General features: G+C 29.2%; 1 protein-coding gene across 1 annotated transcript; it reads right to left on the bottom strand.

Annotated features, from left to right (window-relative positions):
* Window positions 1-2,641: 2,641 nt before the first annotated feature.
* Window positions 2,642-4,371, bottom strand: LOC129972658 (zinc finger protein 177-like). Its single transcript, XM_056086870.1, has one exon. The coding sequence runs from the start codon at window positions 4,317-4,319 to the stop codon at window positions 2,985-2,987; it is 1,335 nt and encodes a 444-aa protein (XP_055942845.1). The 5' UTR covers window positions 4,320-4,371; the 3' UTR covers window positions 2,642-2,984.
* Window positions 4,372-27,747: the final 23,376 nt, after the last annotated feature.

The raw sequence follows: 27,747 nt of genomic DNA, 5'->3' as shown, positions 1-27,747 counted from the left end.
CGAGATATCCTTGATCGAAATTCGTCGTTTTGCATCTGTCTTGTTAATCCATTTCAATAATTAATTAAAAAAAGTCTTAATAGAATACTATTTATTTCTTTATATAACAAGATGTAAAAAATAGAAGCGTATCTCTAAAATATTAAATATATATATATATATATATATATATTTGCCTATTCAAAAAAATATTCTGTGCTTTATAAACAATCGTAAGTTCAACTGAAAAAATATAATTTGAAATAGATCAAATTAATGCTAATCAATTTTTATATCAGATTTTATTTAAAGATCACCTTAGAATTGACGCGGAATATCACCTTACTATCTTCTAGGAGTTTGATTCGAAGGAATGTTGCAAAAAATATCTAATCAATTCAAGGAGATAAATTTTAAGGTCAAATAATTCTGCCAGTAAATCGAAGAAACTATAAAAATTCAAATATATTTCTTTATGAAAAACGCACGCACACATTTCATGCATAACCTCATGCATCATATATATGAATTTAACACCAAGGTTTAATGCAATTTAGTTGAATTAACAATGACACAGAAAAGAAAACCTCTGAAAAGACAATTTCAAATTTACTCGGATTCTGTTCAAAAATTAAATAATAAAATAATTTTATAATTTTATCAAATTACAATGTATTTTTAATTACAGCCAAAATTCTAATCTAAAAAGTAAATACACATCTTTTATATGCCGACCAAAAAATTTCCAACAAATCATTGTTGCTTTTAACATTCATCAGTTTTTTCAATAACCAGATTGCTCACAAATGCATTATTCTGATAACAGGAATATAATATCTGTAGCTTAAACCCTGAAAAATGTGTTTCCTTGCATTCAATTTATCACTAGCACGTTGCTATATCACTAATGAGCTGGTTGAAATCCAAGTGATGCTTAAAAGACTTTCAAGTTAAATACATATAGCCCAGTTAAGGCATTCCCAGGAAAATGATTCGAAGAAATGATAATTCATTAATGTTTAGGAGACAAGAATGAAGATAAAATGCCTCGGCACATCAGCACAATACAATATTCTTCAAAACATGGTGAGATTATATTATAAGAAAATGTAGCCGTATTAAAGTTATGTCTCTTAAAATTGTTTTCAATCCCGATAATAGTTTAACGATGCTATATAACTAATATGCTCGTCGAATCAAAGCGATGCTTAAAAGACTCTCAAATTGAACACATAAAGACCAATGAATTCATTCCCAGGAAAATGATTCGAACATATAGAATTAGTTAGCTTTGAGGGAAAATGAATAAAAATCAAATACCCCGGCACATCAACACAAAACAATTGTCTTTGAAACTAGATGAAATTATATTAAGAGATAGGGCAGCAGTATTAAAAATGGGTACAATTAAATAATTTTAGGTGCCGCATGATTCGAAACAAAACTTTAATTATAATTACAAAAAAAAAAATCTACAAAAATTTTTATAAAAGACTACCTTACATTAAAAAAAAAAAAAAAAAACACAACACGCAAAATCCGCCGAATCATAATAATTTGAACATTAGCAATAGAAAAATACAAGATAAAAAGTTAAGAAAAATGAAAATAATCAGATTTTCACTTCAACAATGAAACATATTAATGCAAAATAAGTTTAAACAAGTTTGTTTAATGTGTTAAAAATAGAAAATACAATGACGCGTTTAAAACTTATCATTGAAATGATCATGCTTCGAATTTTGGTATGTTTAAAAACAATTTTTTTCATTGGAAATTTATTGTCTAAATGATGTGTGTTTTAAAATTAATTAAATTGCTACCCAACATTTCAAAAACACCGGTTGGTCCTTCAAATTCCCCACATTGAAAATGTATATTAGACAAATTTGCAAATTTTGCAATTCATGCATGTGTCAACTCACATGTTTATCTTAAGTACCAAAAAGGATTACACAAATCATTGGGAAAAACTGCTATTGAATTTATTTATTTCATTGAAAATGACTACAAAGAATTTCTTATAAAGAAAAACAATATATCACAGAGATATTGATATTTTAGGTCTAATATAAAAATATTTATTAACTTTTTACAAAAATGCATTAAATATCTCTTGTAGAGAACGATTTTCAAGATATGAAGAACGGTACTCCTTGCGAAATTCTTCATTAATATTAAAAATATATTTTTGTTTTATCTATATTTTTCAATTGCAGCAAATATTATTCATTAAGAAAACATCAAATTAAAAAAAGTGTTGCTTGCATTAATTTATAGATTATTACAATTATTTAACGCACTCAAGTAATTTTTTCAGTTAAAATATCGTTTTACGTATCATTATTTAAAACCAATACTAAGTTAGCATTAAAATGTTTTCCGAAATACTCTAAAAAGCTATAAATAAAACGGTAGATACCATTAAATTTGGAAATATTTAATATTGAGCGAAAATCAAAACCAAAATAATTTTATTTGAAGAGAGGATAAAATGAATTTTTAATATAAATGTGTTAAAATTTTTATTAGGATTTGAAAAATATAAGCAATATTCATACACTCAGATATAAATGCATTTGAACTGAAAATATATTTTCCTTGTCAATTATTAATAAAATACAATAATCTTATGATTTCTGTATCAGTAAATATACTTCGTCAAAGGAATAAAATTCATACAGTAAATTTAAAAATAAAATTATAACAACTTTCACTTAAAATTCCTTAATTCTATAAAATTTCGATAAAGAATGTAAAAAAAAATTTCGTGGAAGTGTAAAATAATTATTTCTGTAATTTGCTGATTACTTTCACCCGTGCTTTCTTCTGTGATGCTTTTTACAATCGCTGTTGTGCGCGAATGTCATTTCACAATCTGGACATTAATAAGGTTTTTCTCCCCCGTGTGTCCTCACATATTAAAATTGTTTAAATTCGGCTAAGAATGTAAAATAGTTCCATACAAGATTAAAAGAATTATTTCGGTAGTTTACAAGTTGATTTCACTTATGCGCGCTCCTCTGATGGAAATTACAATTGCTGCTGGTCGTGAAAGCTTTTCCACAAAATGGACACTTGTAAGGTTTTTCTCCAGTGTGGGTACGAGCATGTGTTTTAAGAGTACCCTTTTGAGCGAAAGCTTCATTACAAACATCACATACAAAAGGCTTTTCTCCAGTGTGGGTACGAGCATGTGTTTTAAGAGTACCGTTTCGAGCGAAAGCTTCATTACAAACATCACATACAAAAGGCTTTTCGCCAGTATGAGTCCTAACATGATTCTTAAGATTACACTTTCGAGCAAAACCTTTATTGCAGATGTAGCACACAAAAGGTCTCTCACCGGTATGGGTTCGATGATGTCTGTCGCGATCTGTTTTTTGAGTAAATTCTTTTCCGCATACATCACATGCATAAGGCGTTTTGCCCGTGTGGGTTATGTAATGTAGGTTGAGACCTGATTTTTGAGAGAACTGCTTCTTGCATATATCGCGCTTCTCGCTAGTGCGTGTTCGATAATTCGTTTTAGGAGTATCTTTCTTACAAGAGTTCTTAGGAAATTTCTTCTTACCAGAACAGAATCCGGAAGGACCAGCTACAGCATTGTCATCCTCCTTGGTAGAGATAGGTTCCTTCAAGTCGGTACTCCATTTCTTCTTATTATTGTGACCTTGAGAATGCATTTCAGGTGAAATATTTTTATGATTTAAACACTCTGAGACATTCTTCAAAATCAAATTTTCATTTCCAGAAATACTTTTACTTTCTGAATGACCTGTTTTGACGACACATTCTAGAGAATCAATAAATTTTTTTTTATCGTAATTCAAAGTTTGCCATTTGCTATTTTCAAGAGAAGTTTTATATTCTTCATCAGTTGTTGCATAGAGCAGGTCTGATACACCTGATGCACTTTGATTTTGTATCTGAAAACCACTTGACCCGGCTGAAACTGTCGTCTCTTCATAAGCTTCACGATGGACGATTTCAGGTCTATGAGCAGATTCAATGTTTTCTGAAGAAGCTGTAAAAGATGTGTTTTCTTTGCCTTGCACTTCCGTCCCCTGAGCATCTGAAATGCGATAAAAATAAGAAATATCACAAGGATCACTTAGTTGTGCATTGTCGGAGCACTCTGCAGAAATCCTGGACTTGTTTACTTTTGTAGGAAGCGGCTTAAATTCTTCATTATGTTGATACAGCGATAAATTAATCAGCTCAAATTCTTTATTTTCCTTTTGTTGGAAAGACTGACTTAAATACAAAGAATTCTCATTCGAATTTTCTGTACATTTGTCTTTGTCTTCTTCATTATCTTCATCTGAACTTCCTGTCATTGGCAGTGAATACACGTTGTCATCATTCTTATAAAATACACAAGGATGATGCTCACCGTAAGTCAGTACTCTGCGACAAATTTGGCAAAAGTATCGAGCCATTAATTTCCAACAAAAATAAAATTCCGACTTATCAAATTTTTTTAAATAATTCTTAAATAATTGAAAAACGTAGATTTTCTTGTCTTCTACAGTTTAATGCTGTAAACGTTGTTGATGAGATTTACATTTGGTACTTATGGTTATAGTTAAAGTATATTCAACGATGAATAAATTATGAATGTTTCATTTATTAAATAACATGCTAGAGCCCTTTGCCATAAATTCAAATATCCAGTGTCTAATATTTAAAATCCACATTCTCTTCATGTGTTTATTTGTGATATCCTTATCTTAATCTAGATAGCAACTGAGTTAAAACAAAAATAAATATTATGATCTAGAATGCCTATTACCCTCACAGAGATAGCGTAGAAACCTAGAAAAAGGAAGATTGTTTTTAACCTGAATACCACGATTGATTCGAAGTTATTACTTTGAGTGTATATTGATCTTTCATTTCAACAATCAAAACTCCTGTCAGGCAAAATATATCTGTCTATGAAAATAGGTATTATAAAAAAAAATAAAAAATAAAGGGCATGAATCAGATTTTAAAATAGAAATATACTGTCCATAAATTGAAAATTTACCTTAAACGAACTTTTACCAGAAACGTTTCTATGATTTTTTCCCTCTTAATGTACTAGCAAATAGGAAAACATTTAAAATTCCACGAAATTCAGTTAATTGATATTTTAATAATATTTTCATAATAAAATCAATTTCTTTTTTCTTTTTCCTTTTTCTCATAATTATTGCAGAAGATTTGATTTGCATTTATTTTGAGTGAATAGAGATACAATCGAATGCATTTTCATAGTCATTTGCTTGTAACTTGTAATTCTGTTATTATATTATATATAAAAGACTGTTTTAGAATGGAAAGTATAATATCAGTAAAATGAAATTCGAATTTTTTTTTTATTTCTTGAATCTTATCAATTTTGATCGATTAATCTTTTCTATTTCAAAGCTTTCACAAGAATACTTTAATGCTCATTAAGGGTCTACTCAAGTGCTTGCCTCTTTATTAGACCGTAATCTTAAATTAGGATTTCCTTTCAAAATAGACTTAGCTTTTGTTTAAAGTCCGATATTATTGCATGAAAGTTTAAACATACAACCTATTCAGATTTTGTCCTTTGTTATGCATTTTAATTTTAAATTTCTTAAATTAAATGAATTCGGTATTTAAAAGAGCGCAGGAATGCATGATGGCGGGAAATTTTGATTTTCTACAATCTTATCTACAAGTGGATCAATATTCAGCATGTTAAATATTATATAGCATAAAAGAGAAATAACAATGCAAAGTACGGAAAGATAGGACGCTGTTAGATGAAATTATTGCGATAATTAGTTTATTTTCTAATATCAAACAAAATTTAATTTACAGCATGAAAATGATGAGATGGTATTAATAGCAAAAATGTGTGCATGTGTGATGTAATATTTTTTTTTTAAAATCTGAATCCTCCCGTTGGTTAAGATATTAAAATATAATTATACATGTATATTAAATAAAGGCTTACATTTTATTAAAATTATTTTCTATGAATGTAATCACTCAACTGCACTAATAGCTATGAAATGGTTTGAATTCCAATAAGATTCTGTTAAAAAAACTATTTATCGCAATATTTTAAAGATTAAATTAAGATTTTTTGTTTATTTCGTCACCCCATAAACAAAAAGAAGCGATTCGGTTTTCTATTTATTTTCTGCTGATAAAAATAAATTTCAATGCATTTTTATGATTATTTAATTCTAAGTTATATTTCAGTAATCAGATTGTGTCTGAAGAATTATTTTCGAATGGGACTGAGAAGCAATACAACATCAGTAAAATAAAATCCGGAAACAAATCTTGCAATTCTTTAATCTTTAACAGTTTGGGAGTTTCTATTTCAAATATTTCACAAGCATAAATATTGTTGCTGATTAACAGTTCACGTCTTTTGACCATTGTTCGAAATTAAAAGATCCAGAAAATTAATTAGAAGTACTGAAGATAAATATTTGCTGAAAGAATATTTAATTTCTTATAAATAAGGTAGTGAATATTCTTATATAATTGCCATTTTTTTTTCTGAAAAAAAAACATGATGCAACATATTTTCAAGAAAAGGATATCCGGTATTCATTGCATGAAAATAAAATCATAATGTTGATTGCATTTTAAGTCTAGTTCCAAGGTTTCAAAACAAACGCAACTTATATGGATTAACACCTTTTGAATTTCACAAATGCTAGGAAATATAATGAGACAAATTCAGTGATCAAAACACAAACTCAATAACAAGTAATAATCTTCTGTTGTGTTCAAATACTCTTCAAAAACAGCACAGTATTGTTCAGTTGAAGACGCCATTCATTGCAAGCATAATGAATATAAACGAAGGACAGCCTCGTGGAACTTTAAACGAGAATTTAATATTGAATATAGAATCAGATTCTATAAAAGGAAATATTTATACGTACACGAAACTACAGCATAGTTTCTAATAATGAAAAATCCTGGTTTGGAATCTTTGGAAATTTTATTCACTACTTGTAGGAGGAGAAAGAGTCATTCAAATATCTAACATTAAGTTCCCGTGAAAACAATAAGATAAAATGCACATTATAAAAACGTGTGAATCATGTTTGTAGCAAATTATTTCGTATGGGACAAAATGAAGCAGGTTTTATTCCTTTTGTGATCAATATTGAATACTGATTGTTTTTATGTTTTTCTTCTATTCAGTTTCAAACTGAATGCTTCCTTTTTGTAAGAAATTTGATATTTTTCTTCTTCCGCAATTTGTTTTCAATCATGGAATAATGTATTTCAAATCCATGCACCCTTAGGCCCCCACAATCACCATCGGCTTTTAGAAAAGAAAAGAAATAATTTTTCATTCTCCTCATTTATTTATTTACAATTTTTTGCCGATAATTTTCTTTTACCATTTCCACCAAGGTGCATAACTCATTTAACCTTTTGCACTCGTAAAAGTAATTCGATACGTAATTATTACATTTAATACAAAGACTTGTTTATTGCTACGAAATATAAGTATATATAATTTTTTAAGTCGAATTTTCCCGTTTACTTAATTTGCATCTTATTATTCTGCAGGTATTTTTAATAAGCAAAATTAAATAAATAAATAAAACGTCAAAATGATGAGCAGCTTTGAATGGTGAGTGAGAGTCAATATCCGAGTGCAAAGGGTTAAAGTCTCAGAAGCTAATTTCAACCTCTTATCATTTCCAGTCTGTAATTTAAGGTGTTGTCTTTTTCTTGTTATTTGCCAACATTTATAATATCAGCTGTTTATTTTCTTTCATCGTGTCAAATTGCATCTGAATGCAGACTAATTTTCGAATGGAGTCTTCTGTACAGATAAATAAGACACTAACATTGGTCAGTACTCATTTTTCAAAATTCCATTTATCGTTGAAAAGAGGTAAGAACTGCGAATAAATTGCGTAAATTTTAGAAACAAATACAGATCTTGAATAAATGGGTAAAAAGTTTTTTTTTTAATTGAAATATTTGCTTTAAAATTTGAAGACGAGCGGAAGAAATAAACCGTGCAATATCATTGACCAATTCCTGAGATGAGAAGAGGATGCATGCAGTGTCGCAATTTATGATTAGGTTTATTTACTGCTCATAAGTTCATTTCAATGAATTGAATATTTACATGGCATTCCTAAAATGTGGATTTCATTGTTTTCAATATGCATTCGAATCAGTTAGGAAAGCAGAACATCAAAATTGAATACAATCTCGAAACTAAAGGCAGGGTGTTGAAAATAAAAGAAAAGGAACGATGTCCTTCTGACAAATGTTGAGCAACATTGAGCCTTTAGTTATGTGAAAACAGCGATGGCAGTTCTTATTTCTGAGCAGATGTTTTAATTTCGAAACATAATTTTCATTTTTAAAGGTACTAAATTTTTTTTCTACAATTCATTTAGTTTTAATCGAGTGAAAATATGTAGGAGCAAACGAACTCGATAATTGCAGTAATATGCATGAAATTCAATATTACAAGATGATACATTTATGTGTACTTCGATTTGCATTAATCTGATGTCATCAAAAGTAGCATTACACTTTCCTCTCCCATAGCCTAAAGAGCAAACTTTTCTGTAATGTCTGAAACATCTCAAGAATGGAAGTTAGCTTACTACGCAAGTACCAAGAAAAGATGATTTCAATAAAAATATAAAGCTCCCTTCAGTTTAAAAATGTACAACGCTATTGATAGTACCATTGCCATGCGATTATTTTTCAATTTTTTAAATTAATACTATCTCTCCTTATTTCAAATTGCAAAATCTATCATTTTTCGAATTCAATTCAGAACAAAACAATCCAAATGGATTTTTATCATAGAATCACAATTAATTTCTTCATTTCCTGCAAAAGTTATAGTTTTTATAACAGATATTTCTTGATATATTTTCTACAACTATTAAAGGGACTTCTCTGATTTCCTTATTAACTGTTGTATGCAATTTTCAAATTTGAAAAGACTGACATTATGAAGCTTAAAACGCAGTATTACGTAATGTGACATGTATGAGCCCATTTCTCTTTTACTATACATTTTGAATGCCATATATTTCGTCAAACCAATTAAATTAGAAAACTAAACTGCTTGGTGTGATTAAGAAATACTTCAATAGTTTCAACAATGAGCATTCTTACATACACTTGAAAGAGAAAAATATTAATATATTCAGATGAATCCCAAGTTTCCTGTAAATCCAAAATTCTTGTCTTGTGTAAAGTAAAAACTGTCTGAATTCTATGGCTTTGCAATTATTTTAAGTTATCCAACCAGCGTGGCCATCTATTATATTCCTTAGATATATATTTGTTAACCCGCGAGCACTCGCACCCATTTTCGAACACGAGAACTCGCGCCGGGTATCTCATACCCTAATTCATTTCTGCTATTTAAATATTAATTAATACTGTTTATAAGCAAACCTTAGGTAGTTAAATATTACAAAACAATGCATTTAAGAATTTAAGTGAATTTAATAATAATTACTTACATGTTTAGAGACAATGTTTACAAATTACATACTGATGCTCTACACCGAGACTCCTTTCACATTTTTGGCACATAAACCTTGATTTTCTGTCTTTATTACATGGACAAAATGCACATCGTTTATAGTTTCCTTTGAGCTTTTTTGCAGGCGGTTCACTATTAGTAAATCCCAATTCCTTAGAAGTGCTTGGCTTTGTTATTATTCCTTGAGGCTTACGGTTTCTATGTTGTTCTGAAAGAGCGAGTCCCAGTGTTTTCAGAAGCGACATTTTTTGAATAAGGTGTATTACCTGGAAGCTTGCTAATTATGTTCCTTGAAGGCTTCCTAACATTTTGCCGATATTTTGTCTTTTCCCATTTTGTTACTTTATCTTTACCTATATAACAATCTGTTGTTGACAGTGAACATTCATCTTCTATTTCTGTCTAAATTTCAGTGGAAGAATCGTGATCGCTGCAGTATTCTTCATCCTCAGAGGCAACACTATCGTCAGATAACGGTTCATCGTCACTAGAAAGTTTCTATAAGATGTCGTAACTATTCACTTTCTTCCTCGTAATTCATATAGCGCGTCATACTGCACTAAACTAAGAGACAGAAATGGAAACGTTTGACGAACACGAGGACTCGCATGGGTATGACATGCCCTCAACCCCTCTTTCTCAAAATCTATTTTTAGAACAGAACTGGTTTTTCCCCTAATGAAAGAATGTGGCCTTGGATGCAGCTACATGAAATTCTGGCCTAATCCGAAAAACAGGAAGCAACAAAAACACTGAATGAAAATGGATCGGGCATGTCATACCCGGTGCGAGTGCTCGCGGGTTAAATGCCTCTACTTTATTAGATATCGTTGCTTTTTCTCTATAGGATATACGCCCATTATCCGCAATGTCTTCTTTCATCCATAAATTCAGCTTCTTTTTCATCACACCTAAGCGTACATTATTCCTGAAATCAAGGGAAATATTGGTGACCAGACACCAGTTAGGGATTTCTCCTGATAAGCTGTGTGTTTGTCGATAATAAAATTCCCCTTTCAGCTTATTAATGCTATCTTCATCTCCTCTTTCAACAGCATCAGTTTCTGGTTAGCAAACGCGATTCCCAGCAGACTTCCCCTTAACCGCGTTTACAAATTAATAATTATTATTAGTAGAGATTACATAAATCGATGAAAATAAAACTGGCATTGAAACAACTGATTTTTTTTCATAGAAAATGACCACAGAAATTCCGGAAAAGAAGAAAAAAACTATCACAGTAACATTAGAATATTTTGCATAATATAAAATTATTTTTCAGAAGCATTCACAAAGTGCATTAAATTTCAATTATAAAGAAAAATTTAAATATTTAAGGAAAGGAATATTTTGAAAAATTTGTCATTGATAGAAAAAAAATTCATGTTTTATTTTATCTTTACTGATGGAAAAATCTCATGAAATGCTTGGAATTAATGCAAATACTTGGGATTGTCTATAGTAATGTATATAATAATGGTGGATTTGAATATAATGCTTCCAAATAATAATATTTTTTATTAACATCGAATTTAAAATCAATTGATTAAACAAATTCCAAATTAAAATCGATTATTAATGTTGTTATTCGATTGTAAGTCCATTTATTTGGCTGAAATGTCGCAATCAGTGCTATTATTCAAAAGCGGCACATAGTTGATTTATCTCTAAAACTTGTATCATTGAAATGACAATGCTTCGAATTTTAGAATGTTGTAAATATAATTTTTGGAATTCTTAAATTATAGCAGAAACATGCCAAAATTTCGCTTTTTTAAAATTAATATAAATGCTCATACAAGTTGAAAAAACCTCGTTCCGAACTGGAAATTTCCAACATTGAAAATGAGCACTTGCCAAAGTTAAGAATTCCGTTTGTATTATAATGTTAACACACACATTTATCTTTTATCATTAAAGCAGATTACACAAATCCTTAAAAATAAAATTGACACTGAATTTGATGAATTTATTTCTTTTATAGAAAATAATCAAAAAGAATTTCTTTGAAAGAAAAAAAATGTCACAAGGATATTGAAAACTCGTTACTAATATGAACATGTTTATTAAAATATTCGTAAATTTCATTGAATGTCTCTTACAGAACACAATCTTCGATATATAAAGAAAGCCAATACTTGCGAAATTCGTCATATACCAGGTGCGGCATAAATTCGTGCAAACTTCAAAAAATCATAATAAAAAAAGTAATGCTCAAAAAAAAATTGCGGTTTGCGGGAATATGTTAAGACAGTCTTTGGAGTTTGTTATTTACATTAAAAAAATATATTTTTTACGCGAATTATTAATCGATGTTATAATACGAGCCATTATTTAAAACTGGCGCTAAGATGGCATTTACTTTTTTGTTCAAATGCTTAGTAGAAATAGAATTTTAAAGGTAAATATCAATAAATTCGGAAATATTTAATTTATGAATTAAATACAAAATAAATAATAATGATATTTTTATAGGAAAGCAGTTGAAACCTGTATTTTTGGTTTCAACTGACAATGATTTATCTTTTTAGTTTAAAAAATATGAAAAACATACAAAATTTTAAAAAATTAGCTTTAAATTTAAAATCATTTGAACAGAAAAACTTATTTGCATCGTCAAGAATGTTTCAATTACAAAGTAACAGCTTATATGTTTGAAATAAAGAAATATTCTTCTTCAAAATAATAGAATTCGAAAATAAATTTTTAAAATAAAATTAGAATTTGTAAAGATATTTAAAAAATAAAATTATGACAATTACAATTTCTTCAATTCAATAAAGAATTTGAAACAGTTTCATACTAGAGTAAAAGAATTTTTTCTGTAACATGCAAATTAATTTTAAGTACAAAATTAATATGTTTCCACACCAGCTCCTTCAAATACTTCTAAATAGCGTGTTTTACAGTCCACTAATTAGACTTAAATTTCAATCACATCTGTGGTGCAATTTTTTTAAGAATTCATCTCATACTCATTTTTATTGTATGAAGTTAGCGTAAAATCATGCATACATATCCTATATCTGATTTGATATAGACAGTTTCCCTTGTATCTTTATTATTTGTTTTTCTAATTCGGATTGCTACAATATGGTGCATAATTTGAATCTCGGTTTGAATTCCATGATTGAAAAGCATATAGACGGGGCAAGTGAAGAGTCTTAATAACACTAGGACAGTGGTAGAGGACCCATTACTTGCAGATATCAATGACGGGTCCTCTATGATTACGGTCATTACCTTTTTAAAATTTAAAATGTCTTGAGCTCGCAATTTGCTTTAAGTTTGGCTTGGAAATGTAGAGATAGACATGTTTATCTTTACCAATAAAATAAATTACCAATTGATTACAACGAATAAAATGGAAATTCCAGATACAAATGCTTGCCATACAACCCCAGACAATTTGATTTGCACCTACATTTTTGACAGCAGGTCTTAAATTTTTGACATGCATAGCTGTATTTGCTTCCCGTCAAACGTTTTGCTTGCCATCCGATCCGAAAATGTTATATTTACTTTCATCAAAAAAAATTACATTTTCCTAAAATTCTTTAGGCTGTTTTACAAACATTTCAGCAAATGAAACCCTAGCTTGTCGATTTGCTTTGCTGATGTAGGGCATTTTGTGAGATATTCTGCCGTATATTTATGCTTTCTTAAAACATTTCTGACAGTTTCAGAAATGTTTGGTTCATTTCATTCTGACTGGTTCAGACAGTTCAGAAGCCCAAACTTTCTTTTACATCGTGTAGTCAAATTTACTGCTCTAGTTTTTGAATGAAAGTGAATTTATTTTATAATCTACCTCATTTCACGTTCATTAAATGTCCTTGGACGCCCTGCTCTTTGCTTGTTTTGAACACTATTTAATTTCTTGAACTTATAAATAAAGTTAAAAACAGTAGACTTACTCGACTTCAAGATGTGATCTATAAAGCGAATTAATCTTCCATTTTTCCAATGACTTATTACAAGATTTCGCACATCAACCGATATATCTTTGTATCTCGTCATTTCTTCTGTAACTCATGTTAGTTATTGAAAATATTATGTTTAAAATTATAGTTAAAAAATGTAGAAGTAAATTCAATTCTACTAATGTGCTGTATGTCTGTTGACTTTCTCATTTCAAAAGTGTCCCAATACTTTTTTGATTCCTATTTGCCTTTGAACTATATTTGAAAAGCTAGATCAAATTATAATTTTACCATGAAAATAAATTTTGCTTACTAATTGTACATCAAATGTTAAAATATTTCTTGATTCACTTTGTTTTTCTTTTAATATGATGAATAATTTTATAAATAGCTTTGTAGTTATTCATGCTAAGTGTCCAATACTTTTTTGAATGACTATATGTAATATGGAAAATGAAATTGCTTCAATCTTCATAAGATTCAAATTTAAAATGCTATTCCGTAGATTTGATTAGCACATCCTTCGCCGTAATTTCCGATTGTGTTTTGATTTATTAAACAGATGATCTTCCTTTTACTCTCTCTTTATCAGAGAAACTATCCTCGAATCCAATGCTAATTACAGGCAGGAGGCAAATGGCATTAGTGGCAACCAAGTTGTTAATTAGTGGGTCAACGTAATGAATTAATTTCGAATCGATAATATTATTGTCAATTTAATCTCTTTTTATTTACGAAATAAAGATTATCCTATGAAATTCTCCTGGGGTGGGTTGGAAATTTGTAGAGGGAGGTACCAGCTTAGGTGTCACCCTCGTCATCTGACCGGGGTTCAAAATTACGAGGGTCGTTCCAAAATAGTCCTAGTGATGCTTTAAAACAACAGCGACATTAATATAACTAAACTAAAACCTATGATATCCTTGATACAAGTGATGTGTGTAGTGTGCGGCAAATCTTTCAATTATTTTTGAACATTCCTTGTCTTCTCATCACATTTTAATTTAAACTCATTTTCCATATTATGTTAATTAAAATTTTGTGCAGGATTTAAAAAAAATAACTTATATGAAAATATATACAGGGTATGTCAAAACTAATATACAAATATTTAAATGGTAATAGAAAACATCTAATCAAGCAATTTTCACAATACAATGCATGGGCCGAGAACAAGCGGTGAACCGCTAGATGGCGCTGTAATTAAAAGTATAAAACGCAATTTTATTTCACATCGTCATTTCTACAGTTGATTTCAGAACGTATGGCGACGTACAGTAATCAGGAAAAGGCGGGCATGCAATTTATGTATGGTCTGGCTAGTGGGATTGCATTTGAAGCCGCAAGACTGTACAGAGAGCGTTTTCCGAGATGCCAAGTTGGAAGGTTTGGTCTGGGTGGGCCCATACCTTGACTGACACGCTCAACCAATTTTTCCTGTCTGTTTCCAGTGGGTCCATTTGAAAAGTATCGCCTATGAAAGCCCTATCGTCTCCGACGAAGACCTAGTTACCAAGATTTTTGTTGTTGCCGGCACTGTCTTTAAAATGCCGGATGCGTGAATCCGGAATACTGGAAAACCTTACTACTTCGCAGGTGCAACATCTGCATTATAGCAGGCAATTTCTATAATTTTGCCATACAAGTTATCAATAAAATTGTTTAGTACCTCCTCTTTCCGTTTGATGTTTTTTTCTTTCATGTGACAGTGACGGATACCTCCTAGCGGTTCACTGCTTGTTCTAAGCCCATGCATTGTGTGGTGAAAATTGCTTGTTTAGATGTTTCCTATCGCCACTTAAATTTTTACCTATGAGTTTTGAAACACCCTGTATAATGAAATATATGGATTGAGTTATTATTACTTTCAGGTTTCATGATAGATTGGTGCATATTGAAAATGCATTTACATTAGGTATCTTAATTCAAAAGGTACCTATCCTATCCTATCCTATCTCCTTCAAAATGAATGCTTTCCTTCGCCTTCCATTTGTAATTCCCCTCCCCTCTTTTTACTTTCGACTTGAAGATAGGGTATCTCTGTTCACGTCGATTCCCTCCTTCTCTTTCTATATTAATTAAAAGAAAACTCTCTCCCTCTATGTGCGAGTGTATTAACAATGTGTAAAGTAAACAACGTTTAAATCAAGTCTACCAAATTTCATACAGATATACTTTTGAGGTTAAAACATGCGCAGCTCAGTGAGATTTTATAAAAGTTCAAGTTTTCAATTAGTAAAAAAAAGGGTGTTCATGTCTTTAAAAATATTACAAACATACCGAAATAATTTAAATTGAAAATCACAAATTATAAATTATTTCACAATAAAATGCTAAATTTTTCTTATCTCTCATGAGATACATATAAAAAGTACTATCATGCATTTCTCAGAGTTAAAAATTTTCTTGCATACATATGAAACAAAAGCAGATGGAGATTCAGTACTTCAACCAGTAAAAGGCATTTGTAATGAACAATCTCTAAAACAATAAAATAAAGGCATAACGGAGAAATAGTTGAATCAGAAGTAAAAATATTAATTTCAGAAAAATTTGAATAGCTAACTAGCTCTTTGACCTACGAATTTCCTTAATTTCCTAATTAAATGACACATCAAAATTGGATCATTTATAATTATTTTCACTCTTATAATGACGTGAGATTATTTCAGATATTGAAGCAATTTTAAGGTAATTTTGCAGTTTAAATTACTTTCTCTTAATTTCATATATAAAATTAAAAATGTAGTAATTCGATGCATGAATCAAATAACTCATTGTATGTGAAAGGGTTCAGGATGTTAAGTTATAGAACTATAAAGAATTTAAATCAAGCATCTTGTAACTTCAGAATTCCACTTGAAGAATTAAGAAAGTAATTTAGAAGCAAATATTAATCTTTGCTTATCTTTTATAAGAGTATTAATTTAATTCAACCTACATACATAAAATTGTAAGAATTTCTCATTCTCACATAAAAGGAACATTTAACACTCAATTGAATGAAAAAGCAACATCTTTCAGCGTTCTTTCTTATTAATTTTTTTTACAAACTGAATGAAAGTGAAACGGCATGGAAAATAATCTGGAAATCTTTTCTAAAGAAAAAAAACCAACTTTAACCTTTATTAAACTATGTAGAAGAAAAAATGTGTTCGATCAAGCAAATCTCAATAAATTAAAAAAAAAAACGAATTCTTTGTAAAATTCATCTGCGCCAATAAAAACAGATTTTTTATTTTCGAATTGAAATAGCATTGAATTAGGCAAACGTACATTACAATAGTACATTAGTCAAATACAATTTGAAATAGCATTTGTTTATTAAATGCATATATCGCACAAGTAAGGGCCACTCGCCAGTGTGTACTCTGTTTATCGTCATCATTTTCAAACTTCCAAGAATTTTTTTAGTGTTTTCATTGCGTACAGACACATTGTTCTGCAATAACAGAAATTTAATATATTCAGCTTAAACCCTGAAAATTTCGTTTTCCTGTAATCACTTTATCACTATCACGATGCTCTATCACTACCGCGCTGCTCGAAATTCAAGCAATGCTTAAAACACTTTTACGTTAAATACATAAAGACCAGTGAATTCATTCCTAGTCAAATGATTCGAAGACATGATAATTCATTTAAATGTAGGAGAAGAGATTGAAGATCAAATGCCCCGGCACATCAGCACAAAACAATGGTTTTCGAAACAAGATGAGATTACATTACAAGAAAGGGCAGCGGTATTTGAAACGCTCATTTGAAGTACGAAAATACTCAAAAAATTTAATAAAAGAATCCCTTATATTGAGAAAAACTCAACACAAAAAAATAAGATGAATCATAATATCTAAACCATTAACAATGGAAAAAAACATAAGATGAAATGTTAATAAAAACAAAGAAATGATCAACGTTTAACATCTATAATTAAATATATTGCTAAATAATAATTAAAAAATGGTTTTTTTTAATTTATTAAAAATAGAAAACACTAATACACGTTTAAAACATGTAAAATTGAAATGATTTTCTTCAAATTTTAGTATCGTGGAAAATGTATTTTTTATTTCGGAAATTATTGTGCAAACGTGCCAACATTTAACTTGTTCTTTGATTAATTAAATTACGAACAAATATTTCAAAAACATCTTTTGGATCTCCAAATTCCCAGCAGTAAAAATGTACATTAGGCAAATTTGCATATTTTATTTGTCCTATATGTGTCAACTCCCACTTTATACTCAATAATAAAAAATAAAACAAATAATTGGAAAAAAATGATAATAAATTTATTTATTTCATAGAAAATGACATAAAGAATTTCTTGAAAGGGGAAAAATATCACAAAATCATTGGAATATTAGGTCAAATATAAAAACATTTATTAAACCTTTTACAATAATGCAATAAATATCTCTTGCAGAGCATGATCTTCAAGATATGAAGAAAGGTACTCTTTGAGAAATTTGTCATTAATAATAAAAATAAAGTTTACGTTTTATCTATATTTTCCAATTGCAGTAAATATTATTCATTAATAAATCATGAAGTTAAAAAAAATATTTCTTAACCCAGTTTAAAATAGTGTTGTCAGTTATAACAATTATTAACCAAACCTACGTATTTTTGTTCAGTTAAAATATGTACCATTATTTAAAAACGGCACTAAGTTAGCATTAAAAAATTTCCCAAATATTCTGAAAAACTAAAATGGTAAATATTATTAATTTTGGAAAAAAATTTAATTTGGACTTAAAACAAAAACAAGTAATAATATTTTTTTATTGGAAGGGAGCGGATTATTTTTATTATCAATTGACTAAAATATTTACTAAAATTAAAAACATATAAACAGCGTTAAGACTCTTAGACTTAAATGTATTTGAACTTAAAATATATTTTCATTGTCAATAATTAATATAATACAAGCAGCTTAGAGTTTTGATATGGGGAAATATGCTTCGTCAAAACAGTAAAATTTGTACAGTATTTTAAAAATAAAATTTTGAACATTCTGAGTTAAAGTTGTCTCGTTTCGGTTAAGAATGTAAAATAATTCCATACAAGATAAAAAGAATTATTTCCGTAATTTACAAGTTGATTTCACTTATGCCTTCTCCTCCGATGCCTGTTACAACCGCTGCTGGTCGTGAAAGCCGTTCCACAAATTGGGCATTTATAAGGCTTTTCGCCAGTATGGGTCCGAATATGTATAATAAGATGATCCTTTCGAGGGAAACTCTTTTTACAAAAATCACAAACGAAAGGTTTGTCACCGGTGTGGGTCCTAACATGTTTCTTGAGATCACCCTTTTGAGAAAAACCTTTTTCACAGAAGTCGCACACGAAAGGTCTTTCGCCGGTGTGGGTGAGAAAATGTGCTTTGCGATGTGATTTACAAGAGAATTTTTTCTTACATACATTGCACATGAAGGGCTTGTCGCTAGTGCGCGTTCGATGATGCGTTTTAAGAGTATCTTTAATACTGCAGATCTTAGGGAATTTCTTTTTACGAGGACAGACTCCGGAAGGTCCAGGCACGGCGTTGTCTTCTTCCTTGGAAGAAATAGGTTCCTTCTCGTCGATAGACATTTTCTCGTTCTTAATGATGTCCTGAGAATGCATTTGTAGCGTAATATTTTCATCATTGATATCCTCTGTCACTTGTCTTTTGCCATTTTTTGACTCGTTACTCCCTGGTGGCAAATCAGGATTCACAGTCGAATTCGCAATTCCAGAAATTTTATTATAATCTGAAAGATTATTTATGATAACACATTTTATAGAATCCATAAAACCCCTTTTATCTTTATTCAAAGTCTTCCATTTGCTATTTTCAAGTGACATTTTACATTCTTCATCAGATGTTGCATAGATCAAGTCTGATACACCTGATACTCTTTGCTTTTGTAAGTTAACAACACCTGATCCGATGACAACTATCATTTTTTCATCAGTTTCGCGTTGGTCGTTTTCAGGTCTGTTTCCGGATTCAACATTTTCTGAAGAAGCAGTCAATGATGCATTTCCATTAGTTTGGACTTCAATCGCCCGAACATTTGAAATGGAATTAAAATATGAACTGTCACAAGAACTCCTTAGTTGTTCATTACCGAAATTCTCTGAAAGAGTCTTACCAGGGTTTTCCACTGAAGAAAGACGTTTTTCTTTTTCATTATTTTGAAACAAAGACAAATTTATTAATTCATATTTTGTACTTCCGTTTTTTCTTGAAGCTCGACTTAAACACCGGGAATCGTCATTCGTATTCTGCGTAGATTTGTCTTTTACTTCATCACAGTTTTTATATGATTCTACTGGCCGTTGTTGTGAATGCCTGTAATCAAATTTCTTGCGAAGGAAGCAAGAGTGATTCTCATCGTGTGTCACTGTTTTACCACAACGTTTGCAAAGATAATGATCCATCATTTTCAATGTAATTAAAATTCTGTCAGATGAAAAATGTACAAGACTCTGTTATTGAGGAGAAGAAATAGGAATCTCTGTTTCTTTAGCAGTTTTATACTTCAGTTGTGGTGCTGTTCAAATTTCAAAATACTTTCTACAGTTAAAACGGATACGAAACTTGAATACATTATGAATGGATCGTTTCTTAAATAACATGCTAGAGCCCTTTGTCTTCAATTTAAATACAGGATTCGATTCAAATGAAGAATATAAGACTGAAATATGTAAAATCATTCTTCGCTTTATGATAGTTTTGTTTGATTTATGATTACCTATGATATTACTTGACTTAGCGTAATCTGAAAACCTATTAGTATAAAAAATATGATTTAAAAAGCCTCGTACTAGAACAGAGTTAGGGTAGAAGATATGGGTATTGGAAGATTATTTTTTCAACCTGAGTTCCGCAGTTGATTCGAATTTATTGCTTTGAATGTATTTTCATGATTGTTTTGAACGTTCAAAACTCTTGTAAAATTGAAGAATGTGGAAAAATATATTAAAAAAAGAAGAAAATAAAAGAATAAGATTTTGAAGTATATATGTCTGTGAATTATAATTTTACATTGAATTATATTTTATTACAAACATTTTGCATGATACTGTTCTCTCAACTGCACTAATCGCTGTGAAATGGTTTCAAATTCTTTGAGATTCTGTTAAAAATATTTTGCTAAATATTTTATAATATGATCAAATTACGATGGTTTTGATTCTGTTCCTGATGACCCGTAAGGATCGATGCCATTTCCCTTTTATTTTCTGGAGATAAAAAATAAATCAAAGCATATTCATAATTATTTAAATCTAAGAAACGTATCATTAATCAGATTGTGTCTGATGGATTATTTTGTAATGGGTCTGAGAAGAAATATAATATCAGTAAAATGAAGTATGGCAAACCTTTAATCTTCATCCCTTTTGACAATTCTTTTTCAAATATTTCGCAAGAGAAAATTTTGATAATGATTACAAGTCTGTTTCACGCCATTTGACCATATTTAGAAATTAAGAGACCCATTCAACATAGGTTTGTTTAAAATATAGAAAATATTTTTAAAAAACTATCATAACCTTGTTATTTATTCTGCACAATCACCATGCTGTCAAGTACTGAAAATTAATTTCTTTTGAAAGAATACTTAATTTAGTATAATAAAGTAATAAATGTGCTTAAATGAATTTGCTTTTTTTTGGCAAAAAAGAATATTCGACATTTTTCTTAAAGGGAGATTTGTATTCATTAAATGAAAATGAAATCATAATTTATGTTGTTTCGTCATCTTCAAAATTCTTCAAAAAAAGGATAAAAATCAAAATTTTCCGAAATAATTTCGCAGATTTTGAATGAAGAAAGCTGCATATTTCCTTTAGTTTTGTAGCATTTCATTCCTAGCCTTAAAGCTTTATCCACTAAATACTTCCACATCCACTCAATAACAGTAATTAAATTTCTACCAAATATTTTTTTATCTCAAATAAATGTAAGAGAAAGTAATACTTTAACATTCATCTAAATTTAAAGCTATTTTTTAACTAGTAAATTCCAGGCCAAATATTCAATATTTAACATATACATCTTTAATTATTAAATTGAGTCTTCTGCGCGTTATTTCTTCGAATGTATAGGATTCAAAACAGGATTAAAATTTTTATTGTGTTATTTTTCGTAAGATTAAACAAAAAATGATAAAGTATAAAAAGTATGAAATAAACAAAATATAAAGGTTTGAAAATAAATGCTGCTTAAATGGCTAAACCGCGTTTTAATGCTATAGATGTTTAGATTTATAATGAGGCAATTAGATGAATCAAGAAACAAATTCTATAATCTATACTTATAATAAAGCTCAATGTGTGTGTGTGTGTGTGTTGGCGCTCTACAGGCCAGACCGTTTGACATACAGCTACCAAATTTGGTACATGTATACCTTGGAGGTTGGGAATGTGCACCTGGGGTTTCTTTTTTCGAATTTTTAATTAGAATTTTAATTATTAATTAAAAACTAACTTTCCCGCCAAAAAAATCTTCCATTTTCCCCACCGCCAACTTTTCCGCCAAAAAAATCTTCCATTATCCCCAGCGCCAAACGAGAAAGGCTTCAGTTTTTTTTTCTCCCAACAGTAATGAGGCTAGGGTTAAAATTTTTCGGCGGATTATTTCAATCGGTTCTGTTTATTTTCTTAATGTTTGATGCATTTAAAATTAAACATTGTTAATAAATCAATCTTTCAGATTCATTCTGAAGTACTTTTGAATTAAAATAAAACAGAATAAAGGAAATTAAAAATTTCTAATCCGCATAGCGTTACCCCAACTGGCGTAGAAAAAATCACGTATTTGCGTTACGTAATCGGCGAAGAAAATTCACGCATGCGCATTCTGTTCCGATTGTTGCCATGACAACGTTATCAATGGATGACTTCAATTATTTTTGGGTTAGTTGCATGCTTTTGTAAGTAAATTGTATTTATGTTAGTTATATATTTTTTGTATATGCTTATAGTTTTAAGTACATCGTTTTTTAAGTAGTTTTTTTAAAACCTGTTTCCAACCGTTTATTTTAAACGATTCGTTTTATTTTCTTAGTGTTTGATGCATTTAAATTTAAACATTGTTAATTAATCGATCTGCTCATAATGAATCTAAGAAAATTTTGTTGACCAACTCTTGAGATATTACATAAATTAAAAAAGATATTCTTTAGTGCCCGTAAAGTTTAAACGCTGAGTGACTCTATTTTCAGTAATCAGATTATAAAAAAAAGCTTTGTTTCAGTAAAAAATGTTATTATATTAATTGAAGATAAATTCTTTCCACTTTAATTTAAAGCATAAATTCTACCGTTTTCAACCGTTTATTTTAAACGATTCGTTTTATTTTCTTAGTGTTTGATGCATTTAAATTTAAACATTGTTAATTAATCGATCTGCTCATAATGAATCTAAGAAAATTTTGTTGACAAACTCTTGAGATATTACATAAATTTAAAAAGATATTCTTTAGTGCCCATAAAGTTTAAACGCTGAGTGACTCTATTTTCAGTAATCAGATTATAAAAAAATGCTTTGTTTCTGTAAAAAATATTATTATATTAATTGAAGATAAATTCTTTCCACTTTAATTTAAAGCATAAATTCTACGGGTGCTAACAGAAAATGAGAGAGATACATATTACATTATGACTGAAGGCCTTTATAATATTATGAATGAATTATATGATAATCAAAATTTGAGGTTTTAAAATATTTTGATAAAGAAGCTATTAAAGTAGAAATTGCATAAAATATTTAATTATTAAAATTTTAACGAACATTAAGATTGGCGAACCGGCTGGTCGCCAAAGGCAGTAGTAAGTAATAATTCTCAAATGTGTTCAAATACTCACGTAAATAACAGCACAATATTGTTCAGTTGAAAACACCGTTCATTGCAAGCATAATGAATATAAATGAATGACCGCTTCGTGGAAGTTTTAACAAGAATTTAATGATGAATATGGAATATAGATTGCACAATAGGATTTTTTTATACATAACACCGAACAATTGTATGATTCTTTAAACCTGGAAGTTCTGTAGATGACCATGTTTGGAAATTTTGAGGCGATATTTTGAAGCTTCTATTGATGAAATTCTTCTATTGAAGTGAAATTTTGAAGCTTCTATTGATGTACATTTCTGTGAAGCTTTAATTTTTTTTATTTTTTTATTATTAAAACGATTTAAATTTAGTAATATTGGTTGAAAAATCGTATCGCTTCAATAGATTCAGTTTAGAAACATGGTATACGAGATAGTCTAGATCCAAATGAGTCATTTTGCATCTGCCTTGATAATCCATTTCAATAATTAAAAAAAAATTCTAAGAGCCTTTTAATAACACTAAAATTTTATTGAATGAACTTAGATATAGAAAATACACACTTTCAAACATACTTGTATTCTATTAAAATTATTCCTTCAATAATTTTATAATTGATTCAAATTTAAATGCGTTATTTTTTACACTCATAATCGTAATGCAAAAAGTACATACGTATCCGTCATATTCGGTAGAAAAGATTTCTAACAAATAATTATCGCTTTTAACTTTCATCAGTTATTTAAATAACCAGATTACTCCACAGTAGCAGGAATCCAATTTCTGTAGCTTAAACCCTGAAACTTTAGTTTTCCTGATTCCACTTTATCATTAACATGATGATATATTACCGATATCAAGCGATGCTTAAAAGACTTTCAAACTAAAAACATATAGCCCAATAAATTCATCTTCAGGAAAATGATTCGAAGACATGATAATTCGTTAATGTTTAGAAAAAAAGAAGGAAGATAAAATGCCTCGACACATCGGCAAAAAATAATAGTTTTCGAAACAAGATGTGATTGTATTACAAGAAACGGCAGCGGTATGAAAAATGCGCTCGCATAAACTATTTTTAGTCCCGCATGATTCGAACCGAAACGTTCATTTTAAGTACAAAAAAAATCTACAAAACTTTTAATAAAGTATCTTACATTGACCATTTACAATGGGGAAAAAAGCATGATGAAATGTTAATAAAAATAAATAAACGATCAAAGATAAATATCAGTAATTAAATATATTGCTATAAAATAATAATTTTTTTATTTAATTTGTTGAAAATAGGAAATACAATTACACGTTTAAAACACGTAACATTGAAATGATTCTGCTTCAAATTTTAGTACAGTTTAAAATTAAATTTTTTCTTCGATAATTATTGTGCAAAAATACCGAAATTTCGTTTGTTTTTTAATTAATTGAATTGCAAAAAACCATTTCAAAAACATCGTTTGGACCATAAAATTCCTGGCATTGAAAATGCACATTAGAAAAATTTGAAAAATTTATTTGCCCTGCATGCGCCAACTCAAATGTTTATCTTAAGTACGAAAAAAGATTACACAAATCATTCGAAAAAATTGGATACTGATTACTTTACTTTTAAAATACTTTATTTCTTTCATAAAAAATGACTACAAAGAATTTCTTAGAATATATATATATATATATATATATATATATATATATATATATATATATATATATATATATATATATATAATAGAGACATTTCAATCTCATGTCTAACATAAAAATATTTGTTAAACTTTTTGCATGAATGCATTAAGTATCTGTTGTAGAGCACGATCTTCAAGATATGAAGAAAGGTACTCTTTGTGAAATTCCTCATTAATATTAAAAATAGATTTTACGTTTTATATACATTTTCCAACAGCAGCAAATATTATTAATTAATAAATCTTCAAGTTAAAAAATATTGCTTTAACCTATTTATTGATTTTTACAATTATTAACCAAACCTAAGTATCTTTCTTCAGTTAAAATATCGTAGTATATACCATTATTTCAAACTGGTACTAAGTTAGCATTAAAATTTTTTCCCAAATACTCTGAAAAACTACGTAAATACTATACTATTATAAACGAAAAGGCAAATATCAGTAAATTGGGAAATATTTAATTTTAATTGAAAACCAAAACAAATAATAATAATAATTTTATTAAAAGAGAGGAGAATACATTTTTAATATAATTTTTTAAAATTTTTACTAGGGTTTAAAGAATATAAACAGTATAACAGTAACACCCAGACAAAAATGCTTTTAAATTGAAAATATATTTTCATTGCCATTCATTAATTAAATAAGAAAACCTTATGAGTTCTATATCAGGAAATATACTTCGTCAAAGTAATAAATTCCATACAGTAATTTTAATTAATTTTAATAAAATTTTAACAACTTTGACAAAATTTCCACAATCTGATAAACTATGTAAAAAATTTCATGCAAGAGTAAAATAATTTTTTATTTTTTTATTTGATGATTACTTTCACTCGTGCTTTCTTCTATGATGTTTACTGAAATCGCTGCAGTTTGTAGAAGATTTTCCGCTAGCTGGACATGTAGAAGCCTTTTCTCCACTATTAATTCTAATATGTTTATTAAAATAACCCTTATTAGCAAATTCTCTATTACAGACATCGCACACGAAAGGTCTTTCACCTGCGTGGGTTCTATAATGTCTGTCGCAATGTTTTTTCTGATTGAATTTTTTCCCGCATACATCACATATATAAGGGTTTTCACCAGAGTGTATTCTGTAATATACGTCGAGAGATACTTTCTGAGAGAATTGTTTATTACATATATTGCACATGAACGGCTCGTCGCCAGTGTGTGTTCGATAATGGATGACGAGATTTGATTGCTGGCTGAATAATTTTCCGCAAAAATCACGAACATAATGCATTTCTCTAGTGTGGGTCCTGTAATGTGCGTCGCGACTTGATTTTTTAGAGAATTGTCTCTTACATATCTCGCACACAATGGACTTCTCGCAAGTAAAACTAATCTCGTTCGATGATTAGTTTTAAGAGTGTCTTTCCTACTGCAGATCTGAGGAAATTTCTTCTTACCAGAACAGAATACCGACTGCCCATCCACAGCATGATCATCTTCTTTGGTAGAGAATGGTGCCTTCACGTAGTTGGCCATTTTCTTGTTCTTATTGTGACCCTGAGGGATCACTTCCTGTGAAGTATTTTCCTCATTTACACCCTCTGACACTTGCCTTTTGCCATTTTTTGGCTCATTTCTTTCTCTTGGCAGAGCAAGTTTCACAGTCTAATTCGCAGTTCCAGAAATATTATTTTTATCTGAAACAGCATTTCTATAAACATATTCTAGAGAACCAATAAAATCATTTTTATCTTCATTCTTAACGTCTTCATTACGTTGAAACAGCGATACATTTATAAGCTCAAAATTTTTATTTTCGTTTTGTCGTAAAAATGGACTTAAATAACAAGAATTATCATTTGAATTTTCCTTAGAATTCTTTTTCGCTTCATGCATTTCATCCCATTCTAATGGGCATTGCCGTGAATACCTGTAATGAAATTTTTTATGGAAGTAGCAAGGGTGATTTTCACCATGTCTCACTACATTATTACAACGTTTACAACGGTACTGATCCATTACTTTTCAAATTAAATAAATTTCTGTTTTGTCAAAAGTGTAATAAAATAAATTATTACTGAAGATAAAAATTTAAGATTTTAGTTTCTTCGGGATTTTTATGCGGTTGCCATTCTGGCGAGTTTTAAAATTTCGCTGCTCTTTTTAAAGTTAAAACAGATTCAACACTTGAATAAATTATGAATTGATCGTTTCTTGAATGAAATGCTAGAGCCCACTGTCCTAAATTTAAATATTGGATTCGATAGTAATGAAGATACGAAATTTGTTACTTTTAATCATTCTTCGCTTTATGATATTACTAATTAATTTATAATATCCTTTGATTTATTTTAATATGCAAACCAATAAGTTAGTATAAAAATGCGATTTTGAAAATTTTGCAGTAGAGCAGAGATAGGGTAGAAGACACGGGTGCTGTAAACACATTTGTTAAGCTGAGTTACGCAGTTGATTCGAATTTATTATTTTGAGTGTATTTTCATGATTTGTTTCAAAGAAGAAAACTCCTGTGAGGATTAAGAATGTGAAAGAAGATATTATAAGTAATTAAGATATTATATGCATGTCTGTGAAATAAAAATTCATATTTCACCACATTTGATTGAAAGCATTTTATATTATATTATTTATATTATAATTTATATTATATTAAAAAGCATTTTATATTATATTATTTATTTTCTCACCTTTATTAATAGCTATGAAAAGGTTTGAAATTCAATGAGATTCTCTTGAAAAATATTCAACTAAATAATTAATAATAAAATCAAATTAATATTGTTTCTTTTCTGCTTCCCATCACCCATAAGAAACGAT

The sequence above is a fragment of the Argiope bruennichi genome, chromosome 6 (assembly GCF_947563725.1).
Source record: "Argiope bruennichi chromosome 6, qqArgBrue1.1, whole genome shotgun sequence".
Lineage (NCBI taxonomy): Eukaryota > Metazoa > Arthropoda > Arachnida > Araneae > Araneidae > Argiope > Argiope bruennichi.
Note: the sequence above shows the minus strand (reverse complement) of the source record. Positions and strands in the feature narration are given on the sequence as shown.

What these genes read in the sequence shown, in the direction of transcription:
- LOC129972658 (XM_056086870.1), bottom strand. Translation starts at nt 4,319, where the DNA reads ATGACAGGAAGTTCAGATGAAGATAATGAAGAAGACAAAGACAAATGT.